The sequence below is a fragment of the Myotis lucifugus genome, unplaced genomic scaffold (genome assembly GCF_000147115.1).
Source record: "Myotis lucifugus unplaced genomic scaffold, Myoluc2.0 scaffold_73, whole genome shotgun sequence".
NCBI lineage: Eukaryota > Metazoa > Chordata > Mammalia > Chiroptera > Vespertilionidae > Myotis > Myotis lucifugus.
The window spans coordinates 3,194,532-3,217,820 of NW_005871121.1; the positions used below are offsets into that span (position 1 = coordinate 3,194,532).

Genomic DNA, 23,289 nt, shown 5'->3' on the forward strand with positions numbered 1-23,289 from the left:
AATCGACCCTACCCTGAGTGTGACTGAGGGTGGCATTGCAACCTCCTGATCTGCCCTCCTCTGTGCATGACGGGGCGGCGCCCCAACTCCCCAATTGGCCCTGCTCTGAGCCTGACCAGGGGCTGCACTTAGGGATTGGGCCTGCCCTCTGCCATCCGGGAGCAGGCCTAAGCCAGCAGGTCGTTATCTCCCGAGGGGTCCCCGACTGTGAGAGGGCACAGGCCGGGCTGGGGGACTCCCCCCCCCCCACCCCAGTGCACAAATTTTTGTGCACCGGGCCTCTAGTCCTATATAATAAAAGGCTAATATGCAAATTGTCCCATCAACCGGGAGTTCGACCAGGAATTCTACCAGGGGGCAGGGCCAGCCAGCCTGTGGTCCCTCCCTTTGCTAGCCCCTCCTCCCTGCCAGCCCAGCCTGGTTGGTCCAGATGGGGGTGGGCTAGTCAGACTCCACCCATACACAAATTCGTGCACTGGGCCTCTAGTTTACACATAAATTTTCCAATCTGCTGCCCACAGTGAATCCATAGGAGCGGACACTTCTTCCTTGAGACCCAGCTGTACCTACACCATTTGGTGGCCCCTCTTCACCTTTTCCCATTCCCTTTGTCTATAGCTAATGGAGATCCTTTCAGAATGTCTTACTACCACCACCACATCATGTATTTAAAAAACACTTGCAAATCTCCAGGACAAACAGACATGCTGTCTTTTCTAACTAGCTGTGCTGCTGGGAGTCTAGACTCCATGCCCCAAGACCAGTCTTTTTTTTTTTTCCTAGCAATAGCCTAATAAGCCCTTTCTTTTAAAAAGACTTTCAACCCAAGAAGTTAAAATGTTTTAACAGCAGGTAGGTAAGGCATTCAAGTACCAGCGCTCTAGACTTTTGCAAGGAGTTGAAGGATAATTGTGTCTGCATCACTGGAAAGAATTTCGATCCTGTAGTTAGATGCCTCCATAGAATCAGAGAAAGCAATGAATTTCAGTTCTTTTCCCTCATCTCTTCCCTCTGGTTTTTTTCTCTCCCACCCACTCTCTGCTTCCTTCCCTCCATGACTGCAAACAGGAGAAAAGAGGAACACCAGGTTCTCAAGTTGATGGGTTTTGTTGATGGCTTTTTGCATTCCAATTACTAACCACTCCATGTCAAATATTAGTGTCATGAACATGTCAGTATCTTGTGTGTAATGATTGTGTTGAAACAATCCCGGCAGTTTCACAAGTAAAACAGATAATGTAAGTCCCAATATTCTAAGCTGGGGGACACTGGTAAGCAAGCTGCTGAGTTTTGAAATATGAATCCTGAATCCAGGGTTGAGGTATTACTATTTGTCAAAATCAAAGGAAACTGTCACTCACGAGGTGCAGTAATTCAAAAGGTCTTCCCAACAATGACCCTTCAATGAGAGATGCTATCTTCAGAGTTAGTCTAAAAACGTGCACTTTAAAATGGTCATCTTGTTAATTTCAGCTAACATGTCCAGCTCTGAATTCACTACAGAAGGACTCTTGGTGAGAAACAATGGTAAAGAGAAAAGCATTTCTGCTTCCCCCTTTTTTCTGAGCCAGAGTCTAAATTTATCAAGGTGACTGAGTGATGACAAGGAGGGCCACATGAGGAACACCAGGTTTGGGACAGGAAGCAGAAGCCAAAGGGACGGGGGAGCCAGCAGCCCTTAGTAGGGTGTTTTGGGGGAAAGGTAAGGCGGAGAAGATTGGACAGTTTACGATGGGCTAGTTGGAGTATTTTCAGCTGGTCCAGGCCTTGGGGAGAGAAAAAAGTTTGACTCCACCCTCTTTGAGTTCCTGGCTGGATATTAAAATTAAACTGATATAGATCAAGAGGAGAAGAGCATACAAATTTATTAATATACTAGAGGCCCAGTGCACAAAATTCATGCACTGGTGGTGGTGGGGGGGGTCCCTCAGCCCAGCCTGCACCCTCTCCAATCAGACATCCCTCTCACAACCCGGTACTGCTGGCTCCCAACCACTCACCTGCCAGCCTGCCTGATTGCCCCTAACTGCTTCTGCCTGCCAGCCTGATCACCCCCTAACCACTCCCCTACCAGCCTGATTGATGCCTAAATGCTACCCTGCCAGGCCAATCACCCCCAATTGCCCTCCCCTGCTGGTCTGGTCCTCCCAACTGCCCTCCCGCTCCTGCAGACCCAGTTGCCCCCAACTGCCCTCCCCTGATGGCCTGGTTCCCCCTAACTACCCTCCCTGCCAGCCTGGTCCCCCCCCCCAACTGCCCCCCCCTGCTGGCCTGATTGCCCACAACTGCCCTTCCCTGCTGGCCATCTTGTGGTGGCCATCTTGTGTGAGGGCATGATGGTCAATTTGCATATTACCTCTTTATTATATAGGATGTTTTATGAGACATGAGAGCCTTCATAAGGAAATGGAGATGCAAGTGAACAGTTAGACCTGTGCATTTTTATGCTAGTGCTGCTGGGGGAAATCGTGTTCTTTCATGGGATCATGAGTAAAAGGTTCAGAGTGGGCCGGGGTCATGCACCTATGACATGAGGCCCTAATATATCAAAAGAACTTTTATTTCTGTCACCTGGGTGCAAGTGGGCTGAGTCCAAAAAAGGAATCAGCAGAGACTGAAGGGAGAGGCCAGTTTTTATTAATTTCTGTTGGTTGCAAACAGTCCTGCTGAAATAAGGGGTCAGTACATCCTTTGTTCCTCCCAGCAGTTCACACCCAGGCGTTATCTAGGCTATGCCAGTGCCTCAAGGTCGCAAGCTTTCTGCAAGATATCTGCTAAGCACAATAAGTTTCCTCTGTCCTAGTTTATTCTCTTTAACCCTTTCAGTGAGGAAGACGTGGTGACATTTATTCAGGTGGAAATAGAAGGCTGCCCCTGAGTTTCCAATGCCCACTCTCTGTCTGCCCCGTCATGGAAGAAATCCAATCTTGTCTTCATCGAGGCAAAACAAAGGCCAGTGACTAGAGTTTCTGTTTCATAATAAAGCTTAGTCCTTTGGAGCCCGGGCAGTCTGTCGTGGGGTTGGGGTCCCAGATGGCTGCTAGATCTGCATGGTGCTATAGAGAGAACATGCAAAGGAATGAGGTGAGTACGTGTTACTGGGCAAGAGTGTCTTACTGGAGGAGACAGAGAATGACTTTCTTAGCTGGGAGTAAATTATCTCAGGGTTGGAAAGGACCAGTGGCCTTTTTAAAATAAGCAATCAATTTCCCAAGCTTCCACAGGCCTGTACTGGGTCCACCTTCTAACCAATCCATTCTTTCCCCGGGAGACACTGAGGGGCCTCTATAGTCATCATCTTGACTCCTATTGCACATGCCTCATAGGAGCACCTTCCCCGACATCATTTTGCTTACCTTCTCCTGCTCCCCTCACAATCTGGTATGGAAGGGCAGGGTGCTCCCTACATGGGGGAAGAGAGGGGTGTACACCCCCTTGGCAGGGCAATGCTGCCATCCCCCGGAGTGTGTGATGCTGATGAAATAGGCTGATGCTCCCTAGTTGATTATGCTTAATGATGTCTCCCTTTGCTCCTTTCCTTTATTAATATCTAACACTGGGTTTGATGAAAAGTGGACAGTCGTTCTTTAGTATTTTGTGTGGATCAAGTGGATGAGCCTGTGCTCTTAGAGCTCTTTAATGTTTACACCTTATGTATATAGCACACACTGTGGGCAAGTTCTGTTTACATGTCCATTATCTCCAGCATCATACAACCTCCTGAAGAGCTGGGATACTATATTATCTTCTTTGTACCTGAGCTATAAGCATGATCCCTGACAAAAATATTTGACCTAAATAGAAATACAACTTTGCTTTTGCAAATCTAATCAAATCAGAGTTATGTATTATAGCAACTATTCCTGCTGAGTATCTTTTACTATTTAGTGGTATCTTACTGGATTCATGGCCAAGTCTGCATGGCAGAAGTCTACTGTTTTGGCATTCCATCTTACAATAGCAATAGAAACACCTCTGTGTATGCAATAAAAATGTATTCATCTCTTTCCCACAGACACTTATTGAGTTATTTCTAAGGCCAAATGCTTTCCATGTATGATACTACTTAATCCTCTCAAGAACCCTAAAAAGTATATATCATTGTCATTTTGTTGGAATGGAAGCTGAGTCAGGTTAACTAATTCTCTCAGGCTCTTTTAGCTAGAAATGTTGGGAGCTGGGATTTGTTTTTATAACTGTCCAATTCATGCTCTTTCTAATTTGCCTTGCTGCCTCTGTTTGTTCTGAATCCTCATCATCTGACAACCAATAATATATTCTAAGTAAACTAGTCCATATAAACTGTCCTTTTCAGGTCATCAAATTGTCCCTTTTCATGGCTTTTGAAAAAAATATATTTTATTGATTTTTTACAGAGAGGAAGGGAGAGGGATAGAGAGTTAGAAACATCAATGAGAGAAAAACATCGATTAGCTGCCTCCTGCACACCTCCTACTGGGGATGTTCCCGCAACCAAGGTGCATGCCCTTGGCCGGAATCAAACCTGGGACTCTTCAGTCCAGCAGGCTGACACTCTATCCACTGAGCCAAACTGGTTAGGGCTTCATGGCTTTCTTATTCAAAGATGGCTTTGACAGTAGAATCATAATTGGAGTGGAGGATGAAGAACAGAGCTAAGGAAAAGGGCAGCATTGGTCCAAGAGTACCCAAATTGTGAAGAGTGGTCATGACAACTCCCACACTTAAAATTCTCTAGTCGTTCCCCATTGGATTTCATTTGTTCAACAAAAATTTAGTGGACACCTACTAAGACCCAGATATTGTTCATCACACTGTGGATATAGCAGCAAGTCAGACAGACCTAAACCTGTCCTCATGATGCTTACATTACAGAGAGGTGATGGGGGGTAAAATGTTATGATATGTGTGAATGGGAAAAACAATAGAGCAGGTCAAGAGGTGTGAGAGTGCCTTTATTGTAAAGTCCTCATTTGGCCATCATCTGCTGTATACCACTGTCAACACCACACTCAATGTTCCTCCTGAAGTTCCTTCTGTCTCATGTTCCCACACACCTCACTGTTACTCATCGTCAAAGCCATAAACCTATGATCTCTTCCATGCCACTCTCAAAATTCTTCTCTGATACCTTCAAAGTCTTGTTTGCATGCCAGAGTATTCGTTTTCCAAAACAATTAAAAATAATAAAAAGAGCACTAAACTTGCACTTGAATGGAATATTTCATTTTTCGACTTTACAATGGCTTTTATACAAACATCCTCTATCATACATACATCGATAGTAATTTTTTGTGTGAAATTAACTTCCTTCTCACAGTCGGTGTTGGAATAGCAGCTGCATTGAAAATGTTCAGCAAACTGTTTCAGGTCTTCCATCGTGGGGGTCCCTAATATTCCAAATGTTCCATTTCCGAAACTTCCAATAATGAAATTCTTTTCGTTCAGATGGAGATATTCACTGGAATCTGCGTTTTTCCTTGTGCACATACCTTGCCCCTGGCAAAACACCTGGCTACACATTAGAGCTGCTAGGGTGATATTGATTATGTAAGGATTCATTGTTGTAATCATGTAATCGTGTAGTTTTTTGCAGGTGTCCTGTAAAATTATAAGAAGGTCAGCATATCAAAATCCAACTTAGTTCATATGTGAATTTATTCACTGCAATAGGAAATTGCTAAGGAAACATGAAAAAACAGACCCAGCAAGCATTAAGAATTATTTTATCCTCTTTACCTTAACAAACAAAATTATTCTGGTTTTTGGTAACATTTATAAGTTTCACATGTTATTTCATGCCACTGAAATAATTGACTGATTGAGGCTTAACATACCTTAGCCTTGGTCTTCTTTAATAATTTATAAACTAGTGAGGGGGGGGGGGGGCAGAATCTGCTCTGGGGTCCATCTTCCCTGATTGGATTGGACTCCCAGTGAACTTAGTTTCCTATCGGGGTGACCTTGGGCAAATGAATTAACCTGGCTGTGCTTTAGCTTCATCATCTGTAAAATAAGAATAATTATAGCATCTACCCCATGTTGTTGTTGTGAAGATAAAAAGAGATGAGGTATATAAAAGTGTTTAGCCAAGGGCCCAGCATATTATTAGTTAGCCTTCAAGAAATTATAAATCAATGTAATAAGTATCACTTATTAAAACTTGTCAGATAAGTTTAAACAGCATTGGAGAGAGGGACTTCTAAATTGCTAGGTCAAAACAACTACACAGGTGCAACTAAGTATTCTTTACATTAAATGTTATGTATAGCTCGGGTTATGGATGCATTACAACAACTCTTTTCCAAATATACTTATTTCGCCGAGTATGAGTGATGAGGAACTAAAATGATTCCTCTTGATATAGTGCATTCTAAAACTGGGACACTGTCTTTTTAAAAACATAGGAGAGACTTGAAAAACCAAGATGGCGGCAAAGGTAAACACCGGAAATTGCTGCCTCACACAACCGCTTCAAAAATACAAATAAATGACAAAACGGACATCACCCAGAACCACAGAAAGGCTGGCTGAGTGGAAATTCTACAACTAGAAGGAAAGAGAAAAGCACACTGAGACTCAGAGGAGGTGCGGAAGTGAAGTGCAGAGGTACGGAGGCGCATGCGGCAAGGGCTGGCAACTGAGGACGTGGCTGTCTTTTTCAATCAGGAGGGAGACACTAGCTCCCAACGGCTCTGACTCCAGTTCCGGCCCTGAGTCCAGTTCCGGGTGAGTCTCTGGGGACCCAGACTCATACGGGGAGAAACTAGACTGTCTGGCAGCGGGCGAAACTTGAGGGCGGCTTTCTCTCAGAGGTGCTTGCAGCGATTTCCCCGGGACACTGAGACCCAGGGCCTCTTAGGGCAGGGCTGAGGATCAGCCATAGCTGTTTGCTCCACCCTATTGATTCCCTGAGACCCCGCCCTACCCAAGCTGTACACAGAGGCTTTTGCATATGAAAGGCCTGGCCCTTTGCAATCTGAAAATTACCTAACAAACTGCAGCTGGGTCAGAGAGACCCAGAACTTGCAAAAGAAGGCCCAAGGCCCCACAGCAGCTTACATTGCTTCACAGCTGGGCCTCATCTGGGCAATTCCAAACCCCAAACAAAGAAGAGGAATCTGCAAATCTCTCCATAGCTCCTGCTGGGTAGCCTCAGGCAGAGGCTAAATTAGCACCTCCTTAGAGATCCAAGAGCCAGTGTACCCAGTGGTCAGAGTGGGACCATCCAGATTACAACTTCTCAGATCCATAAGGGACACACTCAGGGGGAAGACTCAGTGAGCACCAAAGCCCCACTGAAGCAAGTCTTGCCCCTAAGGGTGTCTCCAGTACAGAAGTTCTCCCACCGTAGACACAGCTGATTCTCACAGCCAATTGGCCTGGAGGTCAATTCCTCCCAGTGATACCTACAACAATCAAGGCTTAACTACAACAAGACTGTGCACAAAGCCCACAAAGGGGTTCACCAAGAGTGTCCACCTCAGGTAATTGGGGAGGCTGAGCCACTGGGTTTTATAGGGCACTTAGCACAGAAAGCCACTCTATCAACACAGGGAAGCATAAAAAATATGGAGACAAAGAAACAGGTCACAAATGACAGAAATGGAGGAAAGCAAACTACTGGATATAGAGTTCAAAACCACACTTATAAGGTTTTTCAAGAATTTTCTAGAAACCGCCGATAAATTCAGTGAGACCCTCAAGAAATCTAGTGAGACCCTCGAGGTTATGAACAAGGACCAACTAGAAATTAAGCATACACTGATTGAAATAAAGAATATTATACAGAGTTCCAACAGCAGACCAGAGGATTGCAAGAATCAAGTCAAAGATTTGAAATACGAAGATGCAAAAAACACCCAACCAGAAAAGCAAAATGAAAAAAGAATCCAAAAATATCAAGATAGTGTAAGGAGCCTCTGGGACAACCTGAAAAGTACCAACATCCGAATTATGGGGGTGCCAGAAGAAAAGAGAGAACAAGATATTGAAAACCTATTTGAAGAAATAATGACAGAAAACTTCCCCTACCTGGTGAGAGAAATAGACTTCCAAGTCCAGGAAGCGCAGAGAACCCCAAACAAAAGGAATCCAAAGAGGACCACACCAAGACACATCATAATTAAAATGCCAAGAGCAAAAGACAAAGAGAGAATCTTAAAAGCACCAAGAGAAAGAGATTCAATTACCTATAAGGGAATACCCATACGACTGTCAGCTGATTTCTCAACAGAAACTTTGCAGGCCAGAAGGGAATGGCAAGAAATATTCAAAGTGATGAATAGCAAGAACCTACAACCAAGATTACTTATCCAGCAAAGCTATCATTCAGAATTGAAGGTCAGATAAAGAGCTTCACAGATAAGAAAAAGCTAAAGGAGTTCATCACCACCAAACCAGTATTATATGAAATGCTGAAAGGTATCCTTTAAGAAGAGGAAGAAGAAAAAGGTAAAGATACAAATTATGAACAACAAATACACATCTATCAACAAGTGAATCTGAAAATCAAGTGAATAAATAATCAAATGAATAGCATAACCTGGTGAATATAATAGAATCAGGGGCATAGAAAGGGAGTGGCCTGACAATTCTCGGGGGGGAAAGGGGTGTGGGGATGCGGGAAGAGCCTGGACAAAAATCGTACCCCTATGGATGCCGACAGTGCGGGGGGGGGGGGGGGGTAAGGGCAGAAGGTGTGGTGGGAACCGAATGGAGGGAAGCTATGGGGGGAAAAAGAGGAACAACTGTAATAATCTGAACAATAAAGATTTAATAAAAATTAATAATTAAAAATTAAATAAAAAAACATAGGAGATAGTCATTTTCTTTCCTGAACAACAGTATCACGTGACCTGGCTGTGCCAGTCCTTCAGCAGACCAAAAGAACTGGTGGTGGTAGGTCAGAAAGCAAGTCAAGGAATCTTGGCAGCTTTCTCTTGAACCTGTTTCTTGTTACCTTCCTTGGGATGATACCATCGATGGTAGGCAAAATAACGGCCTTCCAAGGATGTCCATGCCTTAACCCCCTGGAACCTGTGACTATGTTAACTTACAAGGTAAAAGAGACTTTACGCATATGATTGAGAGTATGGACCTTTGGATGTGGAGATTAGATAAAATAGGGAGGGGAAAAAAAAATCAAAGAATCAACCCAGCATTGCTGGCTTTGAAGACAGAGGAAAGGGCTGAGAAATATAGTGACTTCTAGAATCTGGAAATGACCCTTAGCCACAGCCAGCCAGAAAATAAAGATCTCATTACTACAAGCAAGAGGATACTGTTTAAACCACTGCTTGTTGTAATTTGTATGGCAGCAATAGAAAACCTCCCCTGTTTTTAAATTGATTTTTTAGAGAAAAGAAGGGAGAGAGACACAAACATCGACGTGAGAAACATCAATTAGCTGCTCCCACACACACCAACAGGGGATCAAGCAACCTGCAGCCTGGGTATGTTCACTGACCTGAATCGAACCTGCCATCTTTTGGTGCATGGGACAGTGCTCCAACCAACCACACCGGCCGGAGCAAGAAAACTTCTTCCTAATTCTCCAATAGTTTTGCATGGTGTTTAAAATAAAATTCAACTTCTCTCCCCTTGTATATAGACTGATGTGATATAATCCTTTTTTTTGCACTTTTCATAACAGCTTTATTGAGATATGAATTCACCTACCATACCCCTTCCTTCTTCTTTTACAGCCTTCCCTCACCCACTTTACTTTAGACATCCTAGTTGTTTCACAAGCATGGCAGTTTCATTTCAAACTGCACTACTGTTCCCTCTGCTTGGAATATTCTTTCTTCTAGTGTCTAACATGGTTCACTCTATCTTGTCCTTCAACTCTTAGCTTCAATTAGAAAGTGCCCTTCTCAGACACCTTTTCTACCTTTGTACATCTATTTTAATTCTCTGCATAGTTCATATCACATCAAATATTTTTTGTGTGTGCCTATTGTTTCTATCTCTCCAACTTTAACATAAGTTCCATGAATGCAGGGACTTTGTCAACTTTAACACTGAATTCCCAGTGCCAAGAATATAGGAGAATGTATACTAAGTTCAGATGACATTGCAGTTGTCCACAGAGACAAGAACTAGGCAAAAAGTGTAATGAAAAAATGATAATGATTTGAGAATCATTAACCTACACAAGGTGTAGTCCTTGAAAAGATCTAAAACTGACTAAGAAAAATACTAGTAAGTCCTGGTTTATAGCATTTTTTATTACCTATGGTGTAAATACTCCTACCATTGCAAGTTTTAACCTACCAACTTGATATCACTGAATCCAAAACCATTATACAGTACAGTAGTATGGGGTGCAGTAACACATCATTGTGTAATATTTCTACTTACAGAGACAATAGATGTGAACAACCCCAAGAAATGAAGTAATTGATACATTGTGGGTATAAATTACTTTAACACATTTTATTCTAAGTTTTTATAATTCAATTTTTAATAATTGCTGTGTTGAACAACCAGGTCACAAAATTTATGAATATTGAATAATCAGGTCTCATGAGCTGGGACCAATAGAAGCTGGATCTATCACACCAATCCTATATAATAAAAGAGAAACATGTAAATTGACTGTCCCTCTGCTACACCCACCAGCCAATCAGGAACGAGTATGCAAATTAACCTGACAAAGATGGTAGGTTACTTTGCATACACAGGCGCCAGGCGGAGAGCAGAGTGGGAGAGTCAGTGGAGAATGGAGCAGCTTGGGGAACTTGGCTCCCCAAGCTGCCAGATGGAGAACAGAGAGGGAGAACTGGCAGCTTGGAGGACTTGGCAGAGTGGGAGGCCATGGGATGGAGACAGAGCTGGAAGGGAAAACCAAGAGCACTGGGAGCACCAGGAACTCTGGGAATAGTAGTTCTGGTGTCAGCCCCAGGACCGGAAGCAGAAGCCCAGAGCGCAGGGAGCACCAGGAATGCTGGAAATCATAGTTCTGGTGGCAGACGGATCTCCTAGACACTAGAGCAAAGTGAGCCTGGAGCAAGTTACTGTTGCGGTGGGGGATGGAGGGAAAGCAAAGGTGAGAGACATAAGTAAAATCAGAGTGTCTAGGAAAAATTAAAGGGAAGATATCCTAAAACTTCCAGGAAATTTCCACCAATGAAACAAAGAAAAAAAAATTCCTCTATTATTCTGTGAGCAACAAACCAAACTGGGTTGGGGTCTCAGACAATTCGCTCATATGATTGCAAAGACAGACAGAAACTCCTGGATTGGAGAGGGTTCCCCTGATGGCTCCCAGATTGGAGAGGGTACAGGTCGGGCTGAGGGACCCCCACATTCCCCCAGTGCACAAATGTCATGCACCAGGCCTCTAGTCCTATATAATAAGGGGGTAATATGCAAAATGACCATCACACCCTCACACAAGATGGCTGCTCCCATGTGGGCACAAGATGGCCACCCCATGTAGTCACAATATGGCCACCACACGATGGCCAGCAGGGGAGGGCAATTAGGGGCAACCAGACCAGCAAGGGTAGGGCAGTTAGGGGAGACCAAGCCTGCATAGAAGGGCACTTAGGGGTAACCAGGCCAGCAGGGGAGGGCAGTTGGGGGTGACTGGCCTGCCAGGGGAGGGCATTTAGGGACAACTGGGCTGGCAGGGACGGCAATTGGGGACAACCGGGCTGGCAGGGAGGGCAGTTAGGGGCAATCAGGCTGGAGGGAGTGGTTAGGGGGTGATCAGGCTGGCAGGCAGAAGCGGTTAGGGGCAATCAGGCAGGCAGGCGAATGGTTGGGAGACACCATTCCTGGTTTGTGAGAAGGATTTCCGACTGTTGAGGAAGCCACATCACCCCAAGCCGGCATTCAGACATCCCTCAAGGGTTCCCAGATTGGAGAGGGTCCAGGCTAGGCTGAGGGACCCCCCCCCCCCCCATGCAGTGCACAAATTTTGTGCACTGGGCCTCTAGTGGATCTAATAAAATGGAATGAAAAGAAATGGTTTGTTTACATTTGATAACAATTGTTTTAAGTAAATTGAAACTGAATTTGCAATTACCAGTATCTCAAGTTGTCAGTGAATCTCAGGAAACATGACAAATAATCCATGACTATTGATTACAAATGACATAGAAAAAGAGGGGGAAAAATAATAGAACTTGCATTCAGAATTATCATAATGGGAAAATTGGCAAAAATATATAGAACAGAGTCCATAGGGAGAAATTATAAGGCAATGTCATTAAATAGAAAATAGTGACATTAAAGTTGAAGAACTGTCACTGTATAAATAATACTGAAGACAGTCTGAGTTCCTTGATAAGTTTGTGAATCTAAAATAAAAGTGCAAGTTAAGAAAAGTGTGACCATTAAATAGTATGTCACATAATTCTACTAATTGGGGTATGCCTGATTCATTCCTTATCAGAGTAACAGAGAGTTCTCAGGTCATAAAAAAAAAAAAGGTAGTACAGAGAATTTATAAATGGTTCATCATAAACCATCAAGGACCCTTGAAAAATAAGTTTATAGGTCCGGGAAAACTACTAATGAAAACTAGGAATATATTTAGGTGAATTATAATATTTAAATAATTCTCTGACATATGAAAGATTTTGCAAAAGGAACATATATACCTTTCTCTAAATTTATATTTTATGTTATTTCTCTTTATTGGGGATCAAACCAGAGATGATAGAAGTCTACCAACTAGGCAAAAGGGCTCAGATTATCTTGAAAGTATTTGACTTTCAAAAGATGAGTTTTGTTAAGTACTTTTATAAATGAAGTCAAAATATAACTGGTCTCTAAGGACAAGAGATCAAAAGGTTTCTTCTGGTCTTAGAGTACAGTCTCTTCTCTGTGGGTCATAGGATAAGACCCCTGGGCCGTGAACTTTATTAGACATTCTTCATGGCACCTACATCACTAGTATTTCCACATCCATCAGAGGAAAAGTTCAGCTCCAATTCAGTAGTGTCCATGTGATGGCTTTACTCTTACTTTGAGACAAGAGGATAAAAGCGGTGGAAGATAAAGCCCTGAGATGGAGAATCAAACAAGGATGAAAGTAAAGGAAGAGAGAAAACGACGACGAGGCCATGATAGGTAAAAGCTTTTTGAACTAAATAAAATGCATTAGGAGAAAAGTGAATAAAATTCATACTCTACAGACCAAAACTTGACTTAAAATAGACACCACTAACTATAACCTGTGAGAAATAAAGAAGGGTTCCTTTTTCTTCCAGTTAGGGAAGCTTTGAATAATTTACTAATATTTTCAAAAAATAACTCCCAAGAACCCCCATCCCAATTTACTCTTTGCCCAGCCCTCACCACACTGCTCCTAAAGTCTTTCCCACCTCAGAAGCAATTTCTTCAAGCCAAAAACCTTGAAGTCATTTTAACCACTACTCTCATCTATCCAACTCACCCAACCTCTCAGCCAATCCTCTCAGTTCTACTGTTGAATTATATTCAAAACCCAAATAGCTATGGTCCAAGCCATCAATAGCCTACTTTCCCTGCTCCCACTCTTGCCCCTCTAAAACCTACTCTCAACTCAACTGTTACTCTTCTGAAATGTTCATTAAAATTGCCACTCTTCTAGTCAACCTTCTAGAGCAGCGGTGCTCAACCTGTGGGTGAGGCCCCTTTGGGGGTCGAACGACCCTTTCACAGGGGTCACCTAAGACCATCGGAAAACACATATATAATTACATATTTTTTGTGATTAATCACTATGCTTTAATTATGTTCAATTTGTAACAATGAAATTGGGGGTCACCACACATGAACTGTATTAAAGGGTCACAGCATTAGGAAGGTTGAGAACCACTGTTCTAGAGGCTTTCCAGCTCTGAGTAAAAGCCTATCACGGCCTATAAAGTCCCATCTCTAATCCTCTGCTATCTCACTGATCCTTTAACACTCTCTTTCTTGCTCACTGCACTCCAGTCACATTGCCTTTCTTGCTTTTTTTTTTGGAAAGCACATTCTGGCCTCAAAGCTATTGGCACTTACCATCCCCAGGTATCAAGAGGACTTGGGTCCTTTATTTCCATCAAGGTCAATAATCCAATGGGGACTTCCAGAGGAGGCCCATTCTATGACTCCACCTTTATTTTTTTTTTATTTTTATTTTTTTAAATAAATAAAATCTTAATGTCTCAGGTTGTTTCCTTGGTTCCTCTTTTTTTCCCCCAATAACTCCTTCCCACTCAGTTCCCCACACCACCCTCCTCCCCTCACTTCCCTTCCATAGGTGCCCGATTTTTTTCCAGTTTTTTCCTGCATCCCCCCAACCCCTTCCCCCCCCCCAAAAACAGCCAGTCCACTCCCTTTCTATGCCCCTGATTCTATTATAATCACCAGTTCATTCTGTTCATCAGATTATTCACTTGATTCTTAGATTCACTTGTTGATAGATGCATATTTGTTGTTCATAATTTGTATCTTTACCTTTTTCTTCTTCTTCCTCTTCTTAAAGGATACCTTTCAGCATTTCATATAATACTTGTTTGGTGACGATGAACTCCTTTAGCTTTTTCTTATCTGTGAAGCTCTTTATCTGACCTTCAATTCCAAATGATAGCTTTGCTGGATAAAGTAATCTTGGTTGTAGGTTCTTGCTATTCATCACTTTGAATATTTCTTGCCACTCCCTTCTGGCCTGCAAAGTTTCTGTTGAGAAATCAGCTGACATTCGTATGGGTACTCCCTTGTAGGTAACTGACTGTTTTTCTCTTGGTGCTTTTAAGATTCTCTCTTTGTCTTTTGCTCTTGGCATTTTAATTATGATGTGTCTTGGTGTGGTCCTCTTTGGATTCCTTTTGTTTGGAGTTCTCTGCGCTTCCAGGACTTGGAAGTCTATTTCTTTCACCAGGTAGGGAGTTTTCTGTCATTATTTCCTCAAATAGGTTTTCAATATCTTGTTCTCTCTCTTCTACTGGCACCCCTATAATTTGGATGTTGGTACGTTTGAAGTTGTCCCAGAGGCTCCTTACACTATCTTGATATTTTTGGATTCTTTTTTCATTTTGCTTTTCTGGTTGGGTGTTTTTTGCTTCTTCGTATTTCAAATCGTTGACTTGATTCTTGCAATCCTCTAGTCTGCTGTTGGGAGTCTGTATAATATTCTTTATTTCAGGCAGTGTATGCTTAATTTCTAGTTGGTCCTTTATCACAACCTCCAGGATCTCATTATATTTCTTGTAGATCTCATTAAGTTTATCAGCAGTTTCTAGAAAATTCTTGAAAAACCTTAAAAGTGTGGTTTTGAACTCTATATCCAGTAGTTTGCTTTCCTCCATTTCTGTCATTTGTGTCCTTTTTCTTTGTCTCCGCATTTTTTATGCTTCCCTGTGTTAACCCTTTGCACTCCGCTGTCCCCTCTCAGGGGACATCGGAATTCTAGCATATCACGCGGATGTCCCCTCTCAGGGTGTTACAAAACTTATCATACTGTACAAAATTATAAACAATAAAATATTGGTTTTTTTGCAAATATACATTCCTCGATGTCACCCAATTCATATAAGTCCAATATCATTATAATACGTTACTTGGTTCCAAAATTATACTAAATAATACGAGGGTCTGTAAATGCACGTTTCTGCCGCAAAGTAGCGTCGAGTAGCTGGTAGCCAATGTTCAGAATGGTTCGGAGTGCAAAGGGTTAATACAGTGGTTTTCTGTGCTGAGTGTCCTCTAGGGCCCAGTGGTTCAGCCTCCCCAATTACCTGAGGAGGACACTCTTTTTTTTTAAAAAATATATTTTATTGATTTTTTACAGAGAGGAAAGGAGAGAGATAGAGAGTTAGAAACATCGATGAGAGAGAAACATCGATCAGCCGCCTCCTGCACATCTCCTACTGGGGATGTGCCCGCAACCCAGGTACATGCCCTTGACCGGGATCGAACCTGGGACCCTTCAGTCCACAGGCCGATGCTCTATCCACTGAGCCAAACCGGTTTTGGCAGAAGGACACTCTTGGTGCACCCCTTGTGGTCTTTGTGCACAGTCTTGTTGTAGTTAAGCCTTGATTCTTGTAGTTATCACTGGGAGGAATTGACCTCCAGGCCAATTGGCTGTGAGAATCAGCTGTGTCTGCAGTGGGAGAACTTCTGTGCTGGAGACACCCTTCTGGGGCAATACTTGCTTCAATGGGGCTTTGGTGCTCACTGAGTTTGCCCCTTGAGTGTGTCCTTTATGGTTCCACGGAGCTGCAAACTGGATGGTCCCACTCTGACCGCTGGGTTTCCTGGCTCCTGGATCTCTAGGGAGGTGCTAATCTAGCCTTTGCCTGCAGCTATCCAGCAAAAGCCTCCCTGGAGGGCTTGGGCAGGGCGGGTCCCACGGGATTAACAGGGCGGGGCTAGCAGTTATGGCTGCTCTCAGTCCAGCCCTCAGAGGCTCTGCTTCTCAGTGTCACGGTAATCGCAGCAAGCCCCTCGGAGAGAAAGTTGCCCTTGAGTTCCAACCAATGCCAGACAGTTCCGCTTCTCCCGTATGAGTCTGGATCCCTAGAGACTCGCCCGGAACTGGAGCTCAGAGCCTGAGACTCCCTCCTGATTGAAAATGACAACTGCACCCTCAGCCGCCAGCCCTCTCCACACCTTAGTATTTTACTTCCATACTGCGCCTCCTCTGAGTCTCGGTATGCTTTTCTCTTTCCTTCTTGTTGTAGAATTTCCACTCAGCCAGCCTTCCTGTGGTTCTGGATGATGTCCTCTCCATCTTTTAGTTGTATTTTTGAAGTGGTTGTTCGAGGCAGCAAACTCTGGTGTTTACCTATGCAGCCATCTTGGTTTTTTCCCACATCTTAAATAATACGATTCCATCACTATCTTGCCTATACTGCTTCATTGCACTTATACATCAGTTACCTGACATATCTATACTAATAAAAGGGTAGTATGCTAATTAGGCCAGATGTCTTCCAGACAACCATCCAGACGTCCTTCCGGACAAAGCCGCAGCAGCTGCCTGAGGCTCAGGCAAGCCATGGATGGTGGCTGCTGCTGCCCAGGGCCAGCCCAAGGCTTAGGCAAGCCACCGATGGTGGCTGCCACTGCAGGGGCCCAAGGCCCAGGCAACAAGGGCAGGGCCGAGGCTCAGGCAGCCATGGATGCTGGCTGTGGCAGCGGTGGAGACATGAAGGGGGGCATCACCTTCCCCTGATCGTCCAGTCGCCTCCTGCAGAGGAGGCTAGATTGTGGCTTAGGCCACTCCCCGCCATCAGTAGGACATCCCTCAGGCTTCTGGACTGTGAGAGGGGGCAGGCTGGGGCTGAGGGACACCCCCCCTACAGTGCATGAATTTTCGTGCATTGGGCCTCTAGTCCTATATAATAAAAGCATAATATGCAAATTGACTGAACGGCAGAACAACTGGTCACTATGATACACACTGACCACCAAGGGGCAGACACTCAATGCAGGAGCTGTCCCCAGCCCACAGGCTCCAGGCCAGCCATGACAGGTGCCAGTGGGGGCCCCCTGATTGCCCCACTGGGCACCCCACAGATCAGCCCTGATCGCCGGCCAGGCCTAGGGACCCTACCTATACACGAATTTCATGCACTGGGTCTCTAGTTATGTATATAATGTTGTATTCCACTTATGAGAATACTAGAGGCCCATTGCACGAAATTCGTGCACTCAAGTGGGGTTCCTCAGCCCGGCCTGCACCCTCTTGCAGTCCAGGAGTCCTTAGGGGATGTCTGACTGATGCTGGAGGGGGCCTACGCCAGCAGTCGGACATTCTTAGGGCTGCCACGGAGGTGGGAGAGGCTCCTGCCACTGCTGCTATGCTCAACTGCTGTGAGCCCAGGTTCTGGCTGAGTGGTACTCCCCCCCATTGAAGCGCATTGACCACCAGGGGGCAGCTCCTGCATTGAACATCTGCCCCCTGGTGGTCAGTGCACATCATAGCAACTGGTCATTCTGCCATTCAGTAAATTTGCATATTAGCTTTTTATTATATAGGATAGGTTCATGGTGAAAGGACTTTGCTATGTTCACTGCTGTAGTTCTAGCATCGAAACAATTACCTGGTACTTAATCAATAAGCCAAGGGTTGGGAACTTTTCCTGTAAAGGACAGATAGTAAATACTTTGGGGTTTTTAAATGAGATAGTCTTAGTTATTCCTTTGTACTATAAAAGCAGCCACAGATACCTAAACAAATGAGCTTGACTATGTTCCAATGAAATTTTACTAATAGACACTGACATTTAAACTGCACATAATTTTCATGTATTATGAAAAACTATTTTTTTGTTTTTTAAATCCATTTTAAAAATGTAAAAATCACTCTTAGCTCATGTACAGAAAGAAGCAAGCAGTAGGCCAGATTTGGCCTATGGACATTGCTTCCTGACCGTTGCAATAAAACTGTCACCGAATCACTAAATGACTAAGTGGATAAAGCAGTGCTTAATGAAGAGTCGTTGAATGAGTGAAAGAATGAATGAATGCATTCATTCTTTTGAAACGAGCTATAGCATGGTGTAATAGAAAAGAAAAAACACACGCACACCAAACACTGTCTGAAGACTGGGATTGTAGTCCTAGAGAACTTCAATTAGTCTCACTGAATTTCTGTTTTCTCACTGAAAAACAAGTACAATATTTTCTGCTCCCCAAAATAACCGCACAATGATAGTATGATTTAGCCAGCCAGTATTAAGCACCTCCTACTGTGTGCCAAGTATAGTGCTTATTTTATTACTTAATACCTCAACAATCCTCAAAAACATTAAAAGTAGAAATGTTTTCATCTATGTCTTATCAATTCAACTTACCACACTTTGGCTTAAATTGAGGCTCCCCCAGATTATAAGTCCAGAGGCACCTAGAGAAATGGTTTCACCAAGTGTATGTACAAGGTCCTCCTGGCAAATGAGACAGAAAAAGTTAGCAGATATGCATAATAAAATAAAAGTGTTATACATAGGACAATAACACCAAAGCTAAGAATGATGACCCAACAATAATAATTTAAATTTTACATAATTTTCATGTATTATGAAATACAATTTTTCTTTTGTTTTCCCCACTATATAGTTCCATCTTTCACACAACTACTACCCTACTATTAAAAAAATATAGGTATTCTATTATTTTTAGTTACTTCTATTGACAGCAGAGCAGGCCCATGAAAGAAAAAAAAAAAAAAAGAAACTGAGAAAATATATGGCCTATACTACCTAATCTCCCATGGTTGCTAAGATGCTTGCATTAAAATGAAATGTATTCTTATTTTACATGCATGTGATAATGCAGAACTCTATATGTGCATATTCCTAAAGGATATTAAAAGCTAAGTTTCATTCCCTTCAAAAATGATTTTAAGCTGCAAAACTTTTATTCTCCAGAGCATTTGACATCTTGCTCCTGGCATATCGTTGTCAGTTCAGCTCAAATTCTCATTAAAAAATGTTTTAATGATGTTAAATTCCATCACACACTATTTGTGGGCTCTATTTCATAGTCCACATGCCTTGATTTGCTTACCTGAGTTAGGTATTTTGAAGAATCATCAGTAAAAACTGGGCGAGTATATATATAAATCGGAAGTGGACTTTTTTCATTGGGTACTACAGAAACCCGAATGGCTTCCTTAACACGGTTACGGACAAAGGGTGCAGCGTTAGGAGAATTCATTAAGTGGGTATTCAAATAAATGGATGGGAAAAGGGCAGTGCTTTCATTCCACAACCAGTTGAGCTCATTATTTCTTTTCTTTTCTATATCAAAGCACACCCCAGTGTAATTGGGTTTAGTATATTGATGATTGTAACAATCAGGAAAAAGATAATAACCCCATAAGTATTTCGGTCGAAGATTTTTTCCCAATTTCAAAGTCTCTACCATGAATTTCCTTCCTTCTTTTTCATACTCTTCTTTGGCTGCATCGGTGGCTTGTTCGACAGTATATTTTGGATGTTGTCCCTGAACATGCAGAATAGACTCATTCTTGTAAATATCTTTAGGTTTCCAGTTTCTTGCCCAGATAGGCCTCCATTCTTCCCAATCAATGATGGCCAAGCCCGGCTGGTCTTTTGGTATGTAAAACTCAATGTCTTTCTTAGCTTTAGTCAGATGCGCTGATAGGTCACCTAACTGGGGGATTCCTCCGTGCTCTTTTTTGCCGTTCTTATCTATATGAGGATAATAGCCAAGTCTATCAACATAAAATAATATGACAGGTTGTCCTATGGCATCTTTTTGAGGGTTTCCTATTAAAGAGAAGAGGCTCAAATCTATCGACACATGAAACTTCTTAGGACAAGGCTCAGTTGGGGCATTCCAGGCCCAGAGGAAAGAAACATTGGGGAGCATAGGGGTTGCTCTGTAGTCCTTAGTGAAGCAGCATGGAATCAGAAGGAAGATGAACACAACCTGGGATGCTCCACTGGACCCAACAAAGCTCCTGAAGAAGATATACTTGAACCTTAGCACTCCCATGGCAAAGAGAATGACTGCAAGAATCACATCTCTTCCTACACACTTGGATTTATCCAATGTTTGATGCAAGATTTGGGCACGGGAGACAGACTTGTGGAATGAAGCCTCTTTGATGGGTAAAGGTGTATAACGATATTACTTTTCACTACTATTCTTCCTGCTTTATGTTTCAGGGAGATATTGCAAGTTGCTGCATCTATAACTGAAAAAGAAAGAAATATCAAATCTGTGGTTATACTGCATTTCTGTATCAGAGATTGTAAGCTTTAACAAATTCTTAACTTTAAGTACAGGGAGTTTAACTCAATCTTTGAAGATGGAAGACTCCTGTATTTGAATTAATGAAGTCATTTCCTCTTATGTATGATACAACCCCTATAATCGCTAACATTTGTCTCCTTTTCCCAAATCATGACTGCGCAGCTGCAACAGGTGTACGCAGCTACTTTTCCTTTTGCCTTCCCCGTTGTGCAGAATGCTGTATCGATCAATGCCTTAGCAGAAGCCCCTTAAATAAAAATAATTTCTAAGTTGAACCTCTCCTTCCTGTTTATTTTTTTAAAGACCAATTTATTATAGCGTTCTGCCAAAATTTAAAACAACCTCTCATAGAATTGTGAGATTTGATTTGATTTGATTTGAAAGGGAGGGGCGGGGGCAGGTACAAGAAAAAGCAAAATTCACTTCTGAAATAGTAAGTCAAAAGTTTGCCTAAATCTGCTGACTCAGTCAAAATGGCCTATTGAAGTGCTATTTGGAACAGAGCTTTATTGTATCTCAAAGTAATTTACTCTCATGTTTAAAGTTAATAAAACATTTTAGGACTTTATATCTTCCCCCATATAATTCCTTATCACTTTCTCACAATCTACCACCCCTAGCTCAAACACTTTTTCCCCTTTGTCTTGCCACACCTGCACAATTTCTCATTCTTTCTTTAAATGATATATAAGCTCTCAGACCCTATGCTTGGTATTTCATTTCTTTTCCATAAAGTCTCCCAAGCCACATAAAAATATTAACACCAAATAAAATTTTGTTATGCTTTTCTTCTGTTAAATCTCTCTTTGGTTGGTTTAATTCTCAAGCCCAGTCACAAAATCACCTCCCCTACAGAATTTTACATGGTCAATTTTGTCTTTAATGACCTCCCACTCAATGTGAGGAAATTTTCTTGTCTCAACAAGAAACCATTTTGATGATGTGGTTTCAACAAAATTCCACTGAAGAAGAAATCCTTTTATAGCATGTGTTCAAATTACCCAAATTTAGCAATCAAAGATATTATTTTAGTATATATTTATAGAATTTAGATACCTGATAAAGTATATACAGCATAAATATATGCATGTGTCTGTGTCAAGAGATATATTAACTATCAGTAAATTTATATAAGATATTAAATCAACCTTAAAGCTTTGGCCTCACTTTCTCTTTATATATATTATGGACAAATTTTATATATATACTTTCAAAAAATCAAGAAGAGTAAGGCTTATATCTTGCATGAGTAAAAACTTTTTTGAAAATAAAAATAATGGCAAAGTCACAGAAGCCTTTTGTATTAAGGCATCTATCAGTGAAATATCATAAGATAAATGGGTTTGCACCTGTTCTATTAGCAATAACCAATGTTTCTCTTCTTTTGACCAGTCAGATGACTTTTGTTTGAATTATCAATATCATACATAATTACTTCTTCTACATAGGGGATTATATCAAGGATACAAATGGCCACTATAGTCTAACACAAACAGAAAACACCTATCTGTTCATAAATTACTTTTAAAAATATATATTTTAATTGAGTTCAGAGAGGAAAGGTGAGGGAGAGAGAGAAACACCAAAGATGAGAGAGAATCATTGATTGGGTGCCTCTTATTCACCCCCTACTGGGGATCAAGCCCATAGCCCTGGTATGTGCCCTTGACCAGAATTGAACTTGGGACCCTTTAGTCCGCAGGCAGTGCTCTGTCCACTGTACCAAACCAATAATTCATAAATTACTTTTGTCCAAAGGTGATAGGGACCCAAATGGCACCAACATAACTAAGCACATTTAATAATGCTGAAGATAAATGCCATTAAAGAAAACGATATGAGCTCAGCTTCATAAGAGCATACAACAGGTATTTTTTGCTCTTATTACTTGAGATACCTGGCTTTTAAATGACCATCTAGGATGCAGACTGTTTTGGTTTTTTTTCTTTAGGATAGAGAACTGGTTCAAAAATCTCATCAGCTTTAAGTGATTTGTTAGTTATCTTTCTAAAAAGCTTTGTTCTGTGGTTTAGCTTGGGAATGCACATTTTGTGAAAGCAAAACTCTGGCTGAAGTCTCAAGCAACCAAATATTTCCCCAGCATATTCATCTCTTCCTCCACTTCTGAGGAATGCATGGCGACTCAGTCTAGGTCAATTTTTAGCCAGGATCTAAAGGAAAATACAACCCAAATCATTTATTATTCACATGAAAGTCCTATTTCTTTGAAGAGGAAGGGTTATGTGGGTTACAGGTTCTTATGGGCATAAGGAGTAAGTATCTCATTCTTCGGATCCTACCTTGCACCTCCGGTGTAACCCTCTTTGCTTTGGACACTTTTTAGCCTCCTTTCTGAGCCCAGGGAGATGTCTCTCAGAGACTGTTCTACTGGACAGCCTTGCCCAACAGCTCAGACTGTGGAGGTGTTAATCTCTGATTGCCACCAAGGCTACTTTAAATGTATCAAGGCCCTCACAAAAATTGTACTTATTACTTAACACCACTCCCAGTTTGCTTTCTTTTTTCTTTTTTTATGGAATCATTTTGTTAAAATCTTTATTGTTGAAAGTATTACATATGTCCCCTTTTCCCCCATCG

At 42.2% G+C, this 23,289-nt stretch overlaps 1 protein-coding gene across 1 annotated transcript in view; it reads right to left on the reverse strand.

Annotated features, from left to right (window-relative positions):
• Nucleotides 1-20,430, reverse strand: part of SPAM1 (sperm adhesion molecule 1) — a 73,155-nt gene extending 52,725 nt beyond the window's left edge. Inside the window, exons 1-3 of the mRNA XM_006090510.2 lie at nucleotides 19,477-20,430; nucleotides 18,765-18,854; nucleotides 5,257-5,580 (exon numbers count right to left, since the gene is read on the reverse strand). Coding sequence (XP_006090572.2) covers nucleotides 5,257-5,580; nucleotides 18,765-18,854; nucleotides 19,477-20,430 — 1,368 coding nt within the window. The remainder of the gene's footprint in view (nucleotides 1-5,256; nucleotides 5,581-18,764; nucleotides 18,855-19,476) is intronic.
• Between the last annotated feature and the right edge of the window lie 2,859 nt (nucleotides 20,431-23,289).